Here is a 17,471-nt window from a genome sequence, read left to right as displayed (position 1 = left end):
CACTGATTGATGGGCGGAGATCCTGCTCAATTCATCATAATCCTGAAGGATAGTGATACTGGAATCATTCATTCTGTTGAACATCTGTATTCTATTTCAGCATTACATCTTAAATATTATAATATTATTCATTAGGATATTAATTATAAATCCAAGTGGGAGGTATCACTAATTAAGATTTAAATTATGCATACTTTATTTGCATTTATATTTACATCTATAAGTAACATTAAATATTTATCTTTGTTTTTTCTTTCTTGCTTGCTTTAATTTGACTAATTTGCAAGTAAAGTTATATTTAAGATTTATATCTACATTGGAAAAAATATTTACAATTAATTTTTATATATTAAATTATTTTATTTTATTTTTAATTTTGTTTTAATATTTCTTAAGCTAAAATGAATGAAATGCAATTAGACATTTGCATTTTTTAATGTCTTTGTTTGGTTCTTTGTTTCTTTCTTCTTTTTTTAAAGATGTAAAGATAGATTTAATTCATATGGTTTTTATGATTTACATCTAAAAATTTTATATGGAAAAAAATTTACGTTTTTTTTTTTTTTTTTTTTTTTTTTTTTTTTTTTTAAAAAAAAATGTTTTTTTCTTTTTTGTTTTCTTTTTCTTGCTCGCTTTCTTTTTTAATTTTACTCTTTTGCATGTACTTAATGTAGAGTTAATAATTATTTTTACATTTGGAAATAATATATATTTTTATATTATATATATATTATATATAAATGTTTTGTTTTATTTTTATTAAACTATAATGAATGGATAATTAGACATTTTGTTTTTTGAATGTATTTTATGTCTTCTTTCCTGCTTGCTTTTTAAAATGTTACTATTTTGCATGTAAATTTATTTAAATTTTTATATTTTTTAAATTTGGAAATCAAAATATTTATTTTTTTCTTTCTGTATTTGTTTGTTTCTTTCTCTCTGTCTTTCTCAGGATTGCTGTTCTGTTGATGTGTAGGAGTGTTGATGTGTGTGTGTGTGTGTGTGTGCGCGCATGAGGACCAACACGCCTCATGAATATTTAATGAATGCAAATGAGGCTGATCTTAATCATTCCGTCAGTCTTTTTATTCAGAGGAAATGCAGGAATGCTGGGAAAAAAAACAGAACCAGCGACTCTCCAGCGCAAGCCTGCAGTGTTGTGTTGACTCTGAGCATTGTGTGTGTGTGTGTGTGTGTGTGTGTATATGTATATTTTCTGCCTGATTATCAGGTTCATGCTTTTATTAAGATGCTGTTTACTGATCTCAGATCTGTTCCTCATGATAAAGTTTACAAGTGCAGTAATTTTATGCTTCACATCTGCACTGATTTTCCTTTTTTATGTGCCGTTTTATTGCATAACATTTGTTTTTATGCTTCACGCAGCCTGAATTATGCTTTAATTAGCATAACATAATGTTTTATGTCTCATTGCGGCCTGATGGCAGTTTGTTGAGCGTGCAACACATGCAAAGAGAAATCATCTCAACGGCTTTCTATATAAATAATTATAGAAGATATCAAATGTTTGTAATGCCAAATAACAGCTTTTTTTTTGAAATAGAATCTTTTTGTATAAATTATCATGCCAATTATCATGCAAATTAATAATTATAATATGAAGTGAGATCACTTTTGTAGTTATAAATTGTAATTTTGCATAAATAATTATGAAATTCCTCACGGTCACTTTTTAATCAGTTTCAATGCAATGATATTGCAAATTATAATGATTATTGAATGCATTAATCGTATTTTTCTGAGCTTTTGAGAATAGTGTGTAAATTTTATTGAAATACAAATTAGTTAAATGTCCTCATGTATACTTTATGATCATTTTCATGACATGTTTCCTTCTTGATCACGTTTTGATCAATTAAGTGCATCCTTAAATGGTAATTTTAAAGAAATAATGTTTAATTCCTTCAGGACAGAATAGAAATTGCTTAAAAGTGACAGTAAATACATTTAATAATGATCAGAAATATTTCTAATTCATTAGGTAAGCTGTGATAATTCTGGAACTTATATTCTCTGTACATGGTGTCCACACTGATCACGTAAATGAATCAATGTAGTGCATCCTTATTTTTTTTAAAATCATCATTCATTTGATTCTCTGAAGGACACATTAAAATTGCACTAAAAGACGTACAGGAGTCATGATGCCGAAATACAGCGCGCACACAGAAATAAATATACACGTAACCAAGATTCACATAGAAAAACTGTTATTTTAAATCATAAAATATTTCACTATTTTTACGTGTATTTTTGATCAATAAATCACATATTATAATGATTATGAACGAAGAGATTTTTACACTGAGAAAAAAAAAAAAATGCTGCAATCCAAACTTGGGATTAGTGGTGTACATTATATATAAATCGTCACGCTCATGGCAGAAATTCCTCCAGTAAGAAAACAGTTATTTTCACATACATCCGCCTGTTTTCCCGATCATATACTGAGGGTTGGTACAAATAACACACACAGCCTGTATGAGCCGAAGAGATTTGTACAAAAAAAAAATTTTCTGAAGCCTTCTTATAATGCTCTGCAATTAGTGGTGTATATTACACAAACATCTTCAGTGATTCAGGACTGATGTCAACGGCTCTCCAGTTACAGCCATGAGCATTTAAACAGCCACCCAGCATCATTCTGAGACTGAGACTCAATGCAGGGGTGTCTCTGGTTAGCCGAATATTTTGTGATGAGAGATGATTTGATTGCTGATGCCACCCTGCCTCATTAACTTGATTGATGGGCCTGAGAGTCCTGCTCATTCATCATCAATCCTTAAGGATATGAATACTGGCGTCGCCATTCATTTCTGCCCCGCCCCCCACATCTGTATTCTATTTCAGCATAAACATCTTACACCCATATATGATCTCATTAGGACCGTTAATTATAAATCCTCGTGGTAGAGTAAGCCTAATTGATGATTTATGATTAGTGCAATACTTGATTGCATTTATGGCCACATCTATACGTCATTAAGTATTGTATGGGCGAGCAGATCCGGCTCAATTCTTCTTGCTTCCTTTAGATAGTGATGACTGGAATGCAATTAAAGTTCTGGTGATTTAAGATGTATATCTACATTGACATTAAATCTTTACATATTATAATATTATTAGTAGGATTAAATTAATGTTTATTTTATAATGGGAGGTAATTTTTTTTTAATATTCTAATAAGCGAAATGATGAAAGCATTTTACACATTTTGCATTTCTAGAAGTTACATTAATATTTATCTTTGTTTTTTCTTTGATTTCTTTGCTTCTAATTTTTAAAGATGTAAGTCGATAGATTTATATTTAAGATTAGATATAATATTTAGTAAGAAAAAATATTACAATTAATTTTATATATTACTTATTTCATTAAAAAAACATGTTTTTTTTCATATTTCTTAACGTTAAAATGAATGAAATTCTTTACAGCATTTCATTTTTTATGTCTTTGTTTGGTTCTTTTGCATGGACTTAATGTAAGGTTTTTAAACTATGTAAGGTATTTTCACATTTTTGTAGATTTAATATTTATATCTGAAAAAAATTTACATTTAATAGTATGACGATATTTTAATTATAACATTTTGTTTATTCTTATTGTTTCTTTCCTTAATCGCTTATCTTGGATCATTAGACTTTTACCTTTTTTGTTTGTAATGTAATGTTAGATGTCTACTGGAGGTGCCTGGTACTGTGCTTGATTGAATAGGAATGAAGTGGCTATATATAGGATTAAATGAAAATGTTTTACTATATGGGACATGTAACGATTATGAATGGGAATTTAGAAGCATTTTTTTAAATTTGGAAATGGTATATTTAGTTGTTTTCTTTCGTGTATTGCTTTTGTAAAATGTTACTCTTTCCGGGCTGAGACGAGTGTGTTTTAAATTTTCAGATTTTTTGCAAAGTGTGGAAGGTGTAAGAAGTGTTGATTTTGGGTGTGGGGTATGTGGTGCGCGCATGAGGATCTCAACACCTTTCATGAATAATTATGAAGTTCTGCAAATGAGTTAGCTGAGTCTATCATGCCGTGTCAGTCTTTTTTGTTCATTCAAGGATGATGACATGAATCGCGGCTGGGGAATATTTACAAACCAGACTCTCCCATGCAGGCTTGCCGTGTGTGTCTGACTCTGAGCTTCTTTTTAGTCAGAGTGAATGCAGTGAATGCTGGGAAAAAAATAAACAGACAGGCGACGTCTCCCGCGCAAGCCTGCAGTGTTGTGTGTGAACCCTCTGAAGGAGATCCTTTGTTTTGATGTGTGTGTGTGGTGTGTGGTGATAGGTATAATTTCTTTCTTCGGCCTGATTATGCAGGTTTCATGCTTTATTAAGATGCTGTAGGTAACCTGATCTCAGATCTGCACCTGCATGATAAAGTTTCAAGTTCAGTTTTTTTAATGTCCTTCACAAATCTGCACTGATGTTTCCTTTTTTATGTGCCGTTTTATTGCATAACATTTGTTTTTATGCTTCACGCAGCCTGAATTATGCTTTAATTAGCATAACATAATGTTTTATGTCTCATTGCGGCCTGATGGCAGGTTTGTTGATCGTGCAAACACATGCAAAGAGAAAATCATCTCACGGCTCTCGTGTAGTTCGAGGGCAGGCCGGGGCTAGTTGTCACGGGTCAGTGAGTGTGGTTTATGATGATGTATAACTACTCTCTCTCTCTCTCTCTCTCTCTCCCCTCTCATCTCTCCGCTGCCGCCCGCACACCCCCCCACACATCTCTCTCTCTCCTCTCTCTCTCCCCCCTCTCATCTCTCGCCTCTCTCTCTCCCGGCCCCCCCTCTCCCCCGCGATCTCTCTCTCTCTGTCTCTCTCTAGTTGCGGGCACACGAGTGCTGGCCACAGGAGGAGCGTCCTCCAACAAGGACATTCTGCAGGTATTCATTGAAATTTATATTTTAGAAAAAATGTCTAATTTTTTACACATTTCAATCTATCCTGTAAACACATTAAAAGTGAATGCAGTGCTGTTGTGATGCTCTCTGATGATGAGGCGTGTCTGCAGGGGTGCTGTTCTGAGCGTCTTCAACGGCGGTGCTCTGTTGATGAGGTGTGTGTGAAGGTGTTGTCTGTGTTTTTGATGGGTTTAGGTTTACTTGATTGGTGTTAATAATAATAGTTATGTTTTGGGTTCGTTTTAGGGGCCTTGGATTTTAATTTTGTGTACATGACACTAGATCTACTAGATGATGAGCCAGATTCACATTCAATAAGATAATGCTGTTTCAGATTTTTTATATATTTTAATAACTAAATAAACTATTAGCATATAGAATATGTATGTAATTTACATTTACATTTGATCAACACTGCCTATTGATGTAATATATATATATATATAGTATATATATATATATATCTATATATAATATAGAGTATATATATATATATAATATATATATATATTTAACATTTTGATATAATATTAGATTTAATATTTGCATTTGAACAAAAAAAATTGACTCAAGATTTATATGTAATAGTTTATATATTTTTTTATTTATAATGTATAACTACTATAATGTATGAAAAATACTTCCTAGGATGATGTAAAAATGAGACATTTGAATTAAAAATAAATAAATGGCAAAATTGGGCCTGCATTTGCTTTCAGATTTTTTGTTTATATTTTAGATTTATAATATGTATACATTATATATATATAGTTTATAATATTATATATTTTATATTTAAAGTTAGATTCGATATTTGCATTTGGACAAAAAAATTGACTCAAGATTTATATGTAATAGTTTATAATTATTATTATTTTTTTTTAATTTATGATGTATAACTTCTATAATGTATGAAAAATACTTCATACTATGATGTTAAAATTTGACTTTTTAAAAAATGTTTATTTTGGTAAATCTGGCTAAATTGGGCCTGCATTTGCTTAAATATTTTTTTGTATATATTTATATATATATATATATATATATATATATATATATACCTGATCATACAGATGAAGTGCTGATGAAGTGTGTTTGCTGTGAATGTGAAGTGATGGAGAGGCTCGTCTGAAGGCTTTAATCACAGTCCTGTCGAGGACTTTCTGCTTCATTAATTACCGGTCAGGGCTCTTTTCTTGAACAGCCGCGGAGAGTGACTTCCTCCGGTGGGCTCTTCTATAAATCTGAAGTCTTTACTAATGATTCTTAAAATGCATTAATCCTGACAACCAGCTGTTGTTAACCGGGAGAACCTTGCTTTGGAAATGTCATGCGTTTCCATGGAGACGGACGATACAGCGACACTGACCCACAGAAAACAGTGTGAAAAATCATATATATTTTAACAATTTGACTGGTGTGTGTGTATATACACACATTTAGATTGATGCGTTTTATATATATATATATATATATATATATATATATATATATATATATATATATATATCTATATATATATATATATATATATATATATAAATGTGTGTGTATGTATGTATACACATTTGGAAAAATATACATTGTTTTAAGATTTATATGTATATGCTATAATATAATATATGTTTAAATATAGTGTAAATACACACACACATATTATGTAAATATAATCTCATTTTTATTTTCATTATGTTTTCAGCAAAAAGCTATTTTTCTTCTATATTTTACAATAATGGCTATTTAAATATGAAAAAGATTAAATATAAAATGTACTATTTATTCTTTATTTATTATGTGGGTTTCTTTGTATAGGACTGTTGTGCATGTATGACTAATGACTAATTATGGTAAATAATTACGTTATTACTACGTTAATTAAATAACATAATATAAAAGTAAAAGATTCATAGTGCATAATGTTTATATTGTAGTCATTTTTAAATTTATTTAAATACATTTAAGCTTATTTAAATAATTCCATTCATTTTTAATACACATATTATGATTATATTATTTAAATAGTTTTATTACAATTATGTTATTTTAATAATGCCACAAAAAATAAGATTATAATGCATATTATGTTTATATTGTATTTTTTTAAGTCTAATAATTATATTATTTAAATAATTTTGTAATACAAATGTTATTCAAATAATTTTATTGTAATTATATAATTTAAATAATTGTGTATTTAAACAAATGTAAATGCAAATCGTGTATTACATGCCGTTTGTGAGTTAAAATTAAAATAATTAAAAGCTCTAAGAAGGTCAAAAAAAGCACCATAAAAGATTTATTTGTTTATTTATTTATTTAGCCTGAGCTGCTCTTTTCCATAATTGATTAAGCACCATAAAAGTACAATAAAAGTGACCTGACATGTAAAAACCATGGCATTTGTCATGAGAGAGAGTTTTATTTTGTTGGCTGAAATATTCTCTGAAACTGTACATGTGAGAGCTGTGGTCCTGTGCTTCTGTGTTTCGTCAGTGACGCGGTGTAACTGTGTATAGTGACTGAATGTGTGTCTCTCTCCAGCTCTGGAGGCAGAAACAGGAGCATCGTTCACCGAGACGCTCCGAAACGCTCCAGAACCTCAGCTGGCCGTCAGACCCACACCAGGAGCTCAAGAGGTACAAACACATACACTGCCATCACTGCAAAATATCACATTTCAGAGTCCTTTCTTAATCACACACTGGTGACGTTACTCTGCGTAACATCAAAGATCAATCCTTCACAAATAAATTGTAATGAAACATTGTGAATCAGTTCCTTTAAACGATTCATTTCAAAGAATCAGTTATAAAATGATTCAGTGATTCCTTGATTTCATCACTGACATTAATTTTACGCTTCGTTTCAATTGAGTTTCATTAACTATGATGTTTATTGTAATTTCATGTGTTTTAGGTTAGTTTGTTGTAACCATCATTCAAAGTTAAACAGTTATTCTGAACCAAAATATAATTTGCAATGTCATTAAACAATACTAATATTTTATTTATTTATTTGTCTGATCTGCTCTATTCCATATAATGACATTTGCATTGTGATTTATAGTGAGAATCTCAAAAAAGGACAAAAAAAAAAGCACCATAAAGGTTTATTTTATTTTATTTTGTGATTTATAGTGAGAATCTCAAATAAGTTTTATTTTATTTTATTTTATTTTATTTTATTTTATTAATTGCCATTTATTTTATATAACTAGAAGTTGATCAATTTAATTTTTAATTTTATTAAATTTTATTTAATTTAATTTAATTTTATTTATATTAATTGCCATTTATGGTGAAAACCTCTAAAAATTATTAATAACTAGAAGTTTATAAATTTAATTTAATTTAATTTAATTTAATTTAATTTAATTTTATTTAATATAACTAGAATTTAATTTAATTTTATTTATTTTATATAACTAGAAGTTGATCAATTTAATTTTTAATTTTATTAAATTTTATTTGATTTATTTTTATTTTTTTTATATTTTTTTTTATTTTATTTTATTTTATTTTGTTTTATTTTACTGTCATTTATGGTGAAAACTTCTGAAAATGACTAATAACTAGAAGTCGATAAATTTTATTTTTATTTATTTATTTATTTATTTATTTATTTTCTCAGCTCTATTCCATAAAATGAGATTGTTATTTAAAGTGAAAATCTCTAAAAAGGACAAAAGCTGATGCGTTTTTTATTTTAATATATTATTTTTGTGCTAATTATTCTAGTTCAGTTTGTTGTAGCTCTGATTCAGCTCAGAACACGTAGTTATTTAGAACCAAAATATAGTCAGTCATTAAACACTCTTACTGTTCATTTAGTCGTCGACTCGAGGTCTGGATCCTGAGCTGGGAACAGTTCGGTTGAGACTGGTTTAGTGTATTGAATTCTGTTGATTTGAATCCATGCAGATGTGACATTTGTGTTTGATGTAGTAACAGCATCTCTGTGGCCGTCAAGTCTTGTTATTGTTGTATTCGGATTAAAAGCGCAGTCGCTCTGACCTTCTCACGCTGGCTGCGGTCACATGATCCCGCGTTCTGACCCGCTGAACTCTGACCTGCTTCATGAGTCACTGCGTCTTCATTAAACGCTTCATCTCCTCTGGACAGACACATTGTGAAGGAAATTACACACGCGGGTTCAGGCCGGGACGAGCCCATGCCGCTGGATTTAGACAAGGCCTCTTTCATTGACTGGATCACCATCAGACCTCATGAATGTAGTGATAAAAGTAATGCAGAAAATATGAGATTAATGCAGAAAATATGAGCTGATGCATTTGAAACAGCCAGGAGACGGAATATTTTAAAAAAAAAAAAAAAAAAACTTTTTTTTTTTTTTTTTAGTGTGTCAGCTTCGTTTTTAGTGTGCACTCAATATTGTATGCATGCTAAATGATTTTGTTCCCTGTATATTATGTTCACTGTACATTATGCATTAATACCCCAGTATTAACCCAGATGTGGATTCAGACGCTGTTGTGCACTGCCTCATTTCTCAAAAGTCAGCATCAAAATGTGTGTGTTTGGTTAATTATTTGCATTTAAATTAATGAAGGAATTAATTAATTTAATTGCATTTGAATTTATTTATTTATTTGTATTTTAATTCATTTAAACAATTTATTTGTTTATTTAAATGTATTTTTAAATGCATATGATTTATTTTTTAAATGCATGTAATTTAATTAGTTTGCATTTCAAATTTAATTTCTTTAAATGCATTTATTTACTTGAATACACATATTCTAATAATTATTCAATAATTTTATTATAATTATCATTTAATTATCATTATAACAATCAAAATCAATTTAAACGTAAAGAAATTTTGAATATTTTAAAATGATATATTTTAATTTAATATATTTTTATATATTATATTTTTTCTATGATTTTGGCTTTTCTTAATTCACAAACCCTAGTTTGAGAAACCAAGCTGTAGAGGAAGTTTTAAGTTCTGTAAGTTTGAGTAAGTTGCATAGTGCAATTAACTTTTTTATGCAAATTTGGATTTCTTTTTGTTTCTGGACATTAATATGCCAAATACAAGCATGATTTGTTATTGCAAACTGTTTATATTACATTTTGTTTTTCTGGCGGTCCAGTTTACTTGTCAGGAGCGTTTTAACTTCTTTCCCGATTACAGCTGAAAGACTGACAGCTCCATTTAGTAAAAAGCAAATTGAAGGAAGATTCCCATCATGCTCTGTGAATGAGGTGGCAGGCCAGTGCTCATACTTAGACCTCATTAGTATGCATGAGTCTGGCTTTGACGGCTCAACAGGAAACATGATCAGGTTTTTCTGAATGTTGAAGATGTAGTTGGTATTTGATCAGATCAGATGATCTGGAGCTTGACATGTTTTCCACAGAAGAAATAACGTCATAGGAAGTGAGTATATTATTACAAAAGGATCATTTTTAGATAAAGTATTGCCTTAATGTCCCTCTTTTAAGTTCTCGTGCAACACATATCAGTTCTTTAGTCGCGTTTGCAACCTATTTTCCCATTTCATGAAGACAAAACATCATGCTTTGGTAAATCGTAATTATGAGTAAATAAAAACTATGAGAAAAATACTCAGGATTCTGACAAACTTCGGCATAATTAGGAGATAAAACTAAAAAAAAATTTTTTGCTGCTAATTTCTTTTATGTTTTAATATCTTTTATGTCAAATTTTTTACTTTTTATCTCATAATTAGGACTTACATGCTATAATTTTGATTTTTACCTTACAATTATGACTTATGTTTTAATTATGTTGTTAAACTCACATTTGACTTTTTATGAATTTACTTACTATGTCATAATTTTGACTTCTTATGTCATATTTATGATTTGTGTTGTGTTGTAATTGTGACTTATCTCATAATTATAATTTCAACATTTCATAATAATGACTTTTTTATATCTCATAATTATCTTTTTATGTTAAAATTATGACTTGATGTTGACTGTCATAATTTCAGCTCATAATTATGACTATCATAATTGAATATTATAATTTTGTCATTTTATCTAATAATTATGACTTATGTCATTATTGACTTAATCTCATAATTGACTTTTTGTCTAATTGACTTAGTATTTCATCATTGTGACTTATGTTGATTATTACTTATGTAATTGTGATTTTATCTCATAATTTTGACTCAGTATTTCAGAATTTGATTTTTAATTATCATTATGAATTTATATGTTAAAATTATGACTCGGTGTCAATTTCGATTTATCTCATAATTAAGGCTGTCATTATTTTGATTTAGGTCATAATTATGACTTAGTGTGTCATAATTTCAACTTGTCATACAGTAATTATGATTTTTTTAATCTAATAATTCTGAATTTATATGTTAAAATTATGACTGTCAATTTCGATTTATCTCATAATTATGGCTGTCATTATTTTGATTTATGTCATAATTATGACTTAGTGTGTCATAATTTCAACTTGTCATACAGTAATTATGATTTTTTTAATCTAATAATTATTAATTTAAATGTTAAAATTATGATTTGGTGTCAGTTTCAATTTATCTCATAATTAAGGCTGTAATTATTTTGATTTATGTCATAATTATGACTTAGTGTGTCATAATTTCAACTTGTCATACACAGATTTTTTTTTCAAATAGTAATTAGATTTTTTTGTCAAATATAGTCAATTCGATGATCATTTATTATTTTGTCAGTGTCATAATTATGACTTGGTGTCATACTTTCAATTTTGATTTATCTCATAATTATGGCTGTCATTATTTTGATTTATGTCATAGTTATGACTTAGGGTTTTCAACTTGTCATGCAGTAATTATGAGTTTTTTTTTCAAGATCATAATAATTATGATTTTTATATGTAATTATGAATTAAATGTTAAAAACAATGTTAAAATTATGAATTTATCTCATAATTATGTCTGTCATTATTTTGATTTATGTCATAATAATGACTTAGTGTGTCATAATTTCAACTTGTCATACAGTAATTATGATTTTTTTCAAATCTAGTAATTAATTATAATTTAAATGTTAAAATTATGATTTGGTGTCAGTTTCAATTTATCTCATAATTAAGGCTGTAATTATTTTGATTTATGTCATAATAATGACTTAGTGTGTCATAATTTCAACTTGTCATACAGTAATTATGATTTTTTTCAAATCTAGTAATTATGATTTTATATGTCACAATTATGACTTGGTGTCAATTTTGATTTATCTCATAATTATGTCTGTCATTATTTTGATTTATGTCATAGTTATGACTTAGTGTGTCATAATTTCAACTTGTCATACAGTACTTATGATTTTTTTTCAAATCTAATAATTATGATTTTATATGTCACAATTATAACTTGGTGTCAATTTCGATTTATCTCATAATTATGTCTGTCATTATTTTGATTTATGTCATAATAATGACTTAGTGTGTCATAATTTCAACTTGTCATACAGTAATTATGATTTTTTTTATCTAAAAATCATGAATTTATATGTTAAAATTATGACTTGGTGTCAGTTTCAATTTATCTCATAATTATCGCTGTCATTATTTTGACATGTCGTAATTGACTTTTTATCTCATAATTCTGACTTTGCTGAACTCTTCGAGCGTCTGAAGGGAATTTAACGTCGTTTTAATGGCCAGTTCTGTCTGAAACACCTGTGAACTCATGCATTCACAGAAGTGCTGCTCGCAGAGGCATCAACACACAGTCTGTGCATTATTTAGCGTGAATCATACATATCAATGAGACTTTGAGGGCAGGCGGTGTAGCGTGTTCCGCCGGCTTGTGCTCCATGAATTAGAGATATGCTTTTGATGATATGACTGTGTGTCATACGCAGGCCACTGGTTTATTAAAACCATAAAGACTCTCTCTGACCTCGAGCCGCTACAGCAGCCACACATTCAAACAGGCCTCTGATTATATCTCGTTATCTTAATATACTTTATGTGTCTCATTCCCTTTCTGAAGAGCTGCAGTTTCTTTTCTCTTTGTTCTCTTTGAAATGACATTCACAGCTTGTTTTACTTAACAGCAAAACTTTACAGAATATTTGCGGAAAAAAATGTAAAGACTTTTTACTGAAGCTTTAGCAACTAAAATTTTGCTTTGGTCACTAACAGAAATAAGTTTTAGTTCAATTATTAAAATTAACTAAAATGTAAATGGAATGCATAAAAAACTAATAAAAATGACAAAAGCACATACAATAACTAAAACTTAAACTAAAATTAAAATGACAACTGAAAATATATAAGATAAATTTTTAAAATTATTTAAAGTTATTTTTAATATATTATTAAATAATATTATATATATTATTTAGATAATAAGTAGTATAATATTAATTTTTTATTTTTTTTTTATTAATAATTAGAATTTAATGTTATTTAAATGATATTATTAAATAATATTATTAAGTTTTTTCAAAATTTGATGAGATAGTTTTTTTTTTTTTTTAATAATGTCACTGTTAAATAATAACCCTAGTGAGTCTGATGCCTAGTTAGGCGACTCGATAGGGTCCTGAATACCTTTTGAGCTGACGTTCCTCAGATCTCATTGCTTCCTCGGGCTTCCCGCTCGTTATTTACTCTCTCGTTTAAAATGAAGGTCTTATTGTAGATTGATTACAGCCAGCAGGCGACACATTTCAGACAGCGCTGTGGATTTACATGTAGATTGATTACAGCCAGCAGGCGACACATTTCAGACAGCGCTGTGGATTTACAACTCAATCATCTCAAAGGATTCATGCTGTGCTTTAACATGCAGAACTCGGGACTGGAAAATACAGGATTTTTATGGGAGTTTACCCAAAAAAAAAACAAAAAACAAAATCAGTTTAATAATAAAAATCATCATCATCATCATTTAACATAAATTCAATAATAAGAATAATTAAATATTATAATTAAAAATAAAGAACATTAAGCATTTATAAATATATTATATTTTAATTACATATTAATAAGTATAATAAAACTAACTTATAATTGTTGTAAGAAGTAGGACTATTGTATAGTAATAATAACCATCATCATAAAACACAAAAAGAATATAAAAATAACTGTCATAATAACACTAATAATAATAATAATAATTTAATGCAAAATAAATAATAATAATAAATCATTAAAAATAATAATAAAACAAATATTTAATAATTTTAATTAATAATAATTTCAAAATAATATCAAATAATCATCATCATTATACATAATAATAATAATAATAATAATAAATAATAAAGGTAATTATTTATTAATCATTGGATTATATTTGCCTTTGCCAAAATAATATCAAATAATTATTTTATAAATATAAAAGAGACTCTAGATCTGTGTTTTAGTGTCTATTTGATTTTTTTAAAATGGTAATGAGAGGTTGACAATTGCTTCATTTGAGAGAATTTACTGACTAAGTGTTTCTTACTGCCCATGAAATGTTATTTTCCCATTTTTTCAAACTTTTATATCTCAAAGTCTTTGGAATAAATGAGTGTTTTCCCTCGTGCATGAGCATGATGCAGGATATGGTGGAAATAAACTCCCAGATGAGCTCCTCAAGGACAGAAGACAAACCTAATACATTACAAAAGCATATTACACAGCAGCAGCAGCAGAGCAAGCACAGGAATATGAGCCGAACGCTCACCAGCAGGTGAATGTGTTTGGTGATGGATTGAGCTTTTGTTCTGTCCTGTTAAAAGTGCGGATAGTAAAAGCTCTTTCACGGTCGTGTTCTGAGCTGTTCACTGACCTGTTGTTCCTGTGGTTGCAGGTTTACGCGCCGCTGATGCTCAGATACGCAGCGCTGGAGGCTCAGCTCCTCAAAGACCATCAGAAATCACTCCATCTGCTGTGAGACGCTGAGACATACAAACAAACAAACACAGATGCAGCAGCTTTAACTAATGCATGCAGATGAAAGTCAAAAGCCATATTTTATAATCATTCAAATATTTTTACTACAATTATTTTGGAGTTGTATAATAAACAAAGGATGCTATTAACTATTAAATAAATTGCAATATATATATATTTTGTAGTAATGCATGAACATGTTGACTACAAATTAGATATTGAAATAAATTGATCGCTGTGCCATTTATAATCAGTATCCATGGCAACAGCGATCCCAAGTATTGCCGTAACAGTGATCGATCTGTAATATGTCAAATAAAAGAGTCTAGTTTTTCTAATTTTAAGCGTGCGATGTACATGTGATGTGCTTGAGCTCTCTGTGCATTAAACAAATAAAGATTTTAACAGTCCAGTCTGATCAATATCATCCTACACTGATAACTCTGCTGCCGTACGCGCTGAGCAAAAATTAACTAATGATGCAAATCCATCAGTCTGAAGATCTCTGACCTCAGCAATACACTTGGACTGAATGCTGTTCTGCTGTTTCACTCTCAAAACCCTCCTGTACCATGATTTAACATTACAATTTTTGTTTATATATAGTATTTGATTTTCTTTTTTATATTTTAATTTGAAAGATTTTGTCATTTTGTTGTATTTTTTTAATTGTTATTAGATAATCTTTTTATTTGTCTCTATAATGGAAGCTTGTTTCCATCAAGGGATAAAAAATAAACGTATTTGCGACTTGTTTGTATATTAATTCTTTTTTTTTTTGTTGTTATTATTAGAGTAGTCAGATGTGTGATATATAAAAGAGAATGTGTGAAAAAAAGTCAGAATTGTGAAATAAAAGTTCCTCCAACTACCTTTTTTTAATTTTTATTTATTTTTTATTTATTCCGTGGGATGTTTGTTATTTGGGGATGTAAAGAGTTTGAATTGCGAGATTAAGTCGCAGTTATCTTTATTATTATTATTATTATTTTTTAATCTCATGGCAGAAATGTGCTATAAGTATAATTTTAATTTTAAAATATTTTTTAACATATTTTTTTACAATTTTATTTTCACTTTAATTTTTTTTCTTTACATATAATGCATTATTAAAGTATTTTTAAGGCATTGATTATGACTTTTAATGTGTGTATGGTCTCATTGCGAGATTAAGTTGCAGTTATCTTTATTATTATTATTATTATTATTATTTAATCTCATGGCAGAAATGGGCTGTAAGTATGATTTTAATTTTTTAAATATTTTTTAACAATTTTTATTTTATTTTCATTTTAGTTTTTTTTAGTTTTAAGTAAGCTAAAATAAAATAAATTTCGATTTAAAAAAAAAAATTCAATGAATGACATTTTAGTAACACATTAATTGAACCCTTTACACATAATGCATTATTAAAGTATTTTTAAGGCGTTTGTTTTTGATTTTTATTGGTTTTTTGGTCTTGTGTATTATAAACAGTTTTATTATATTTTAATATTTTTTTTTTTGTTCACTGTATTCACCTTTAGAAAGTATATTGCATTAAATGACATGACAAGATGTTCTGCAAATAATTTAATGCATTTTTTTACATACTTTGGTTACAATTACATTTGGAAAGATATTATGCGAAAAGTGGATACCTTATAATGCATTACACATAAGGGCTTGGCTTTAGTTTTAGTTCATGATAAAGATCTTGCTGTAGAGGTGTTTTCTGTATTTTATGTGCATGTTTGCAGTTTGGAGATTTGACTGACATGTGCTGCACTAAACTACTGAACTGTGAGTCTGACTGATGAGCAGCAAACGGTAGTCGTTAGTTGAATTATGTATTTATGTCTGCAGATGAATATGAGTGGAGAGACACAGATGGTCAGTTCAAAGGGGGTCAAACGGATACGACTCTAATCGCTGACCGTCCCTGATCTGCATTAATGCTGCATTAATCAAAAGCATCAAAACACATACAGCGTCTCTCCATTACTGCTGAAAATCATTTGCAAAACAAAACAAACTCAGTCTGCAAATGCAAATTAAAAGCATGTTTTTACAGCAGTTAATTGTAAACCATTTCATTGGTCAGCTCAATCACGCATCATCTGTCGAGAAAGGTTCGTGTTTAACTGGTTTGGGAAAAAATGCATTTAAAGTGCAAAAGTACAGTAGAGTCTAAAAGTGTTTATATTTGTCCTGTTAAAGCCGTATGTGTTGTAACATTTATTTTTTGTCATTAGACTTGCATTGTAAGAGTTTAGAAACAAATCTAAATCTTTTGTAACATTATAAATGTCTTTACTGCCACTTTTGATCAATTTAATGCATCCTTGCTGAAAATATTAGAAAGTTAGTGCTAGTTTAATATCATTTATGTACTGTTATAGTTCTTATTAATTTGAATTAGATTTTATTTTAATAGTTTCTGTTTTCATTTTAATTTAGTTACATTTTCAGTATTTTTTGTCATTTTTTATTAGTTTTTTAAACAAATATCTATATAGTTTTTTTCCCGTTATTTTTACTTTAAATGAAAATGTGAAATTTTGCTTTGCAGCTAGCTGAAATATGTTTTTATTTGATTTCAGTGAACATTTATTTCAAGTAATAAAATATTTTAGTTTTAGTTTAAGGTAGGGTTTTC

At 28.6% G+C, this 17,471-nt stretch overlaps 1 protein-coding gene across 1 annotated transcript in view; it reads left to right on the top strand.

Annotated features, from left to right (window-relative positions):
- Positions 1–15,243, top strand: part of xylb (xylulokinase homolog (H. influenzae)) — a 29,292-nt gene extending 14,049 nt beyond the window's left edge. Inside the window, exons 16-18 of the mRNA XM_042714931.1 lie at positions 4,866–5,019; positions 7,476–7,578; positions 14,751–15,243. Of these exons, the coding sequence (XP_042570865.1) occupies positions 4,866–5,019; positions 7,476–7,578; positions 14,751–14,834 (341 nt within the window). The 3' untranslated portion in view covers positions 14,835–15,243. The remainder of the gene's footprint in view (positions 1–4,865; positions 5,020–7,475; positions 7,579–14,750) is intronic.
- Positions 15,244–17,471: the final 2,228 nt, after the last annotated feature.

The sequence above is a fragment of the Cyprinus carpio genome, chromosome A24 (genome assembly GCF_018340385.1).
Source record: "Cyprinus carpio isolate SPL01 chromosome A24, ASM1834038v1, whole genome shotgun sequence".
In the NCBI taxonomy this organism is placed as follows: domain Eukaryota; kingdom Metazoa; phylum Chordata; class Actinopteri; order Cypriniformes; family Cyprinidae; genus Cyprinus; species Cyprinus carpio.
This window is presented reverse-complemented; position numbering and strand designations above follow the sequence as displayed.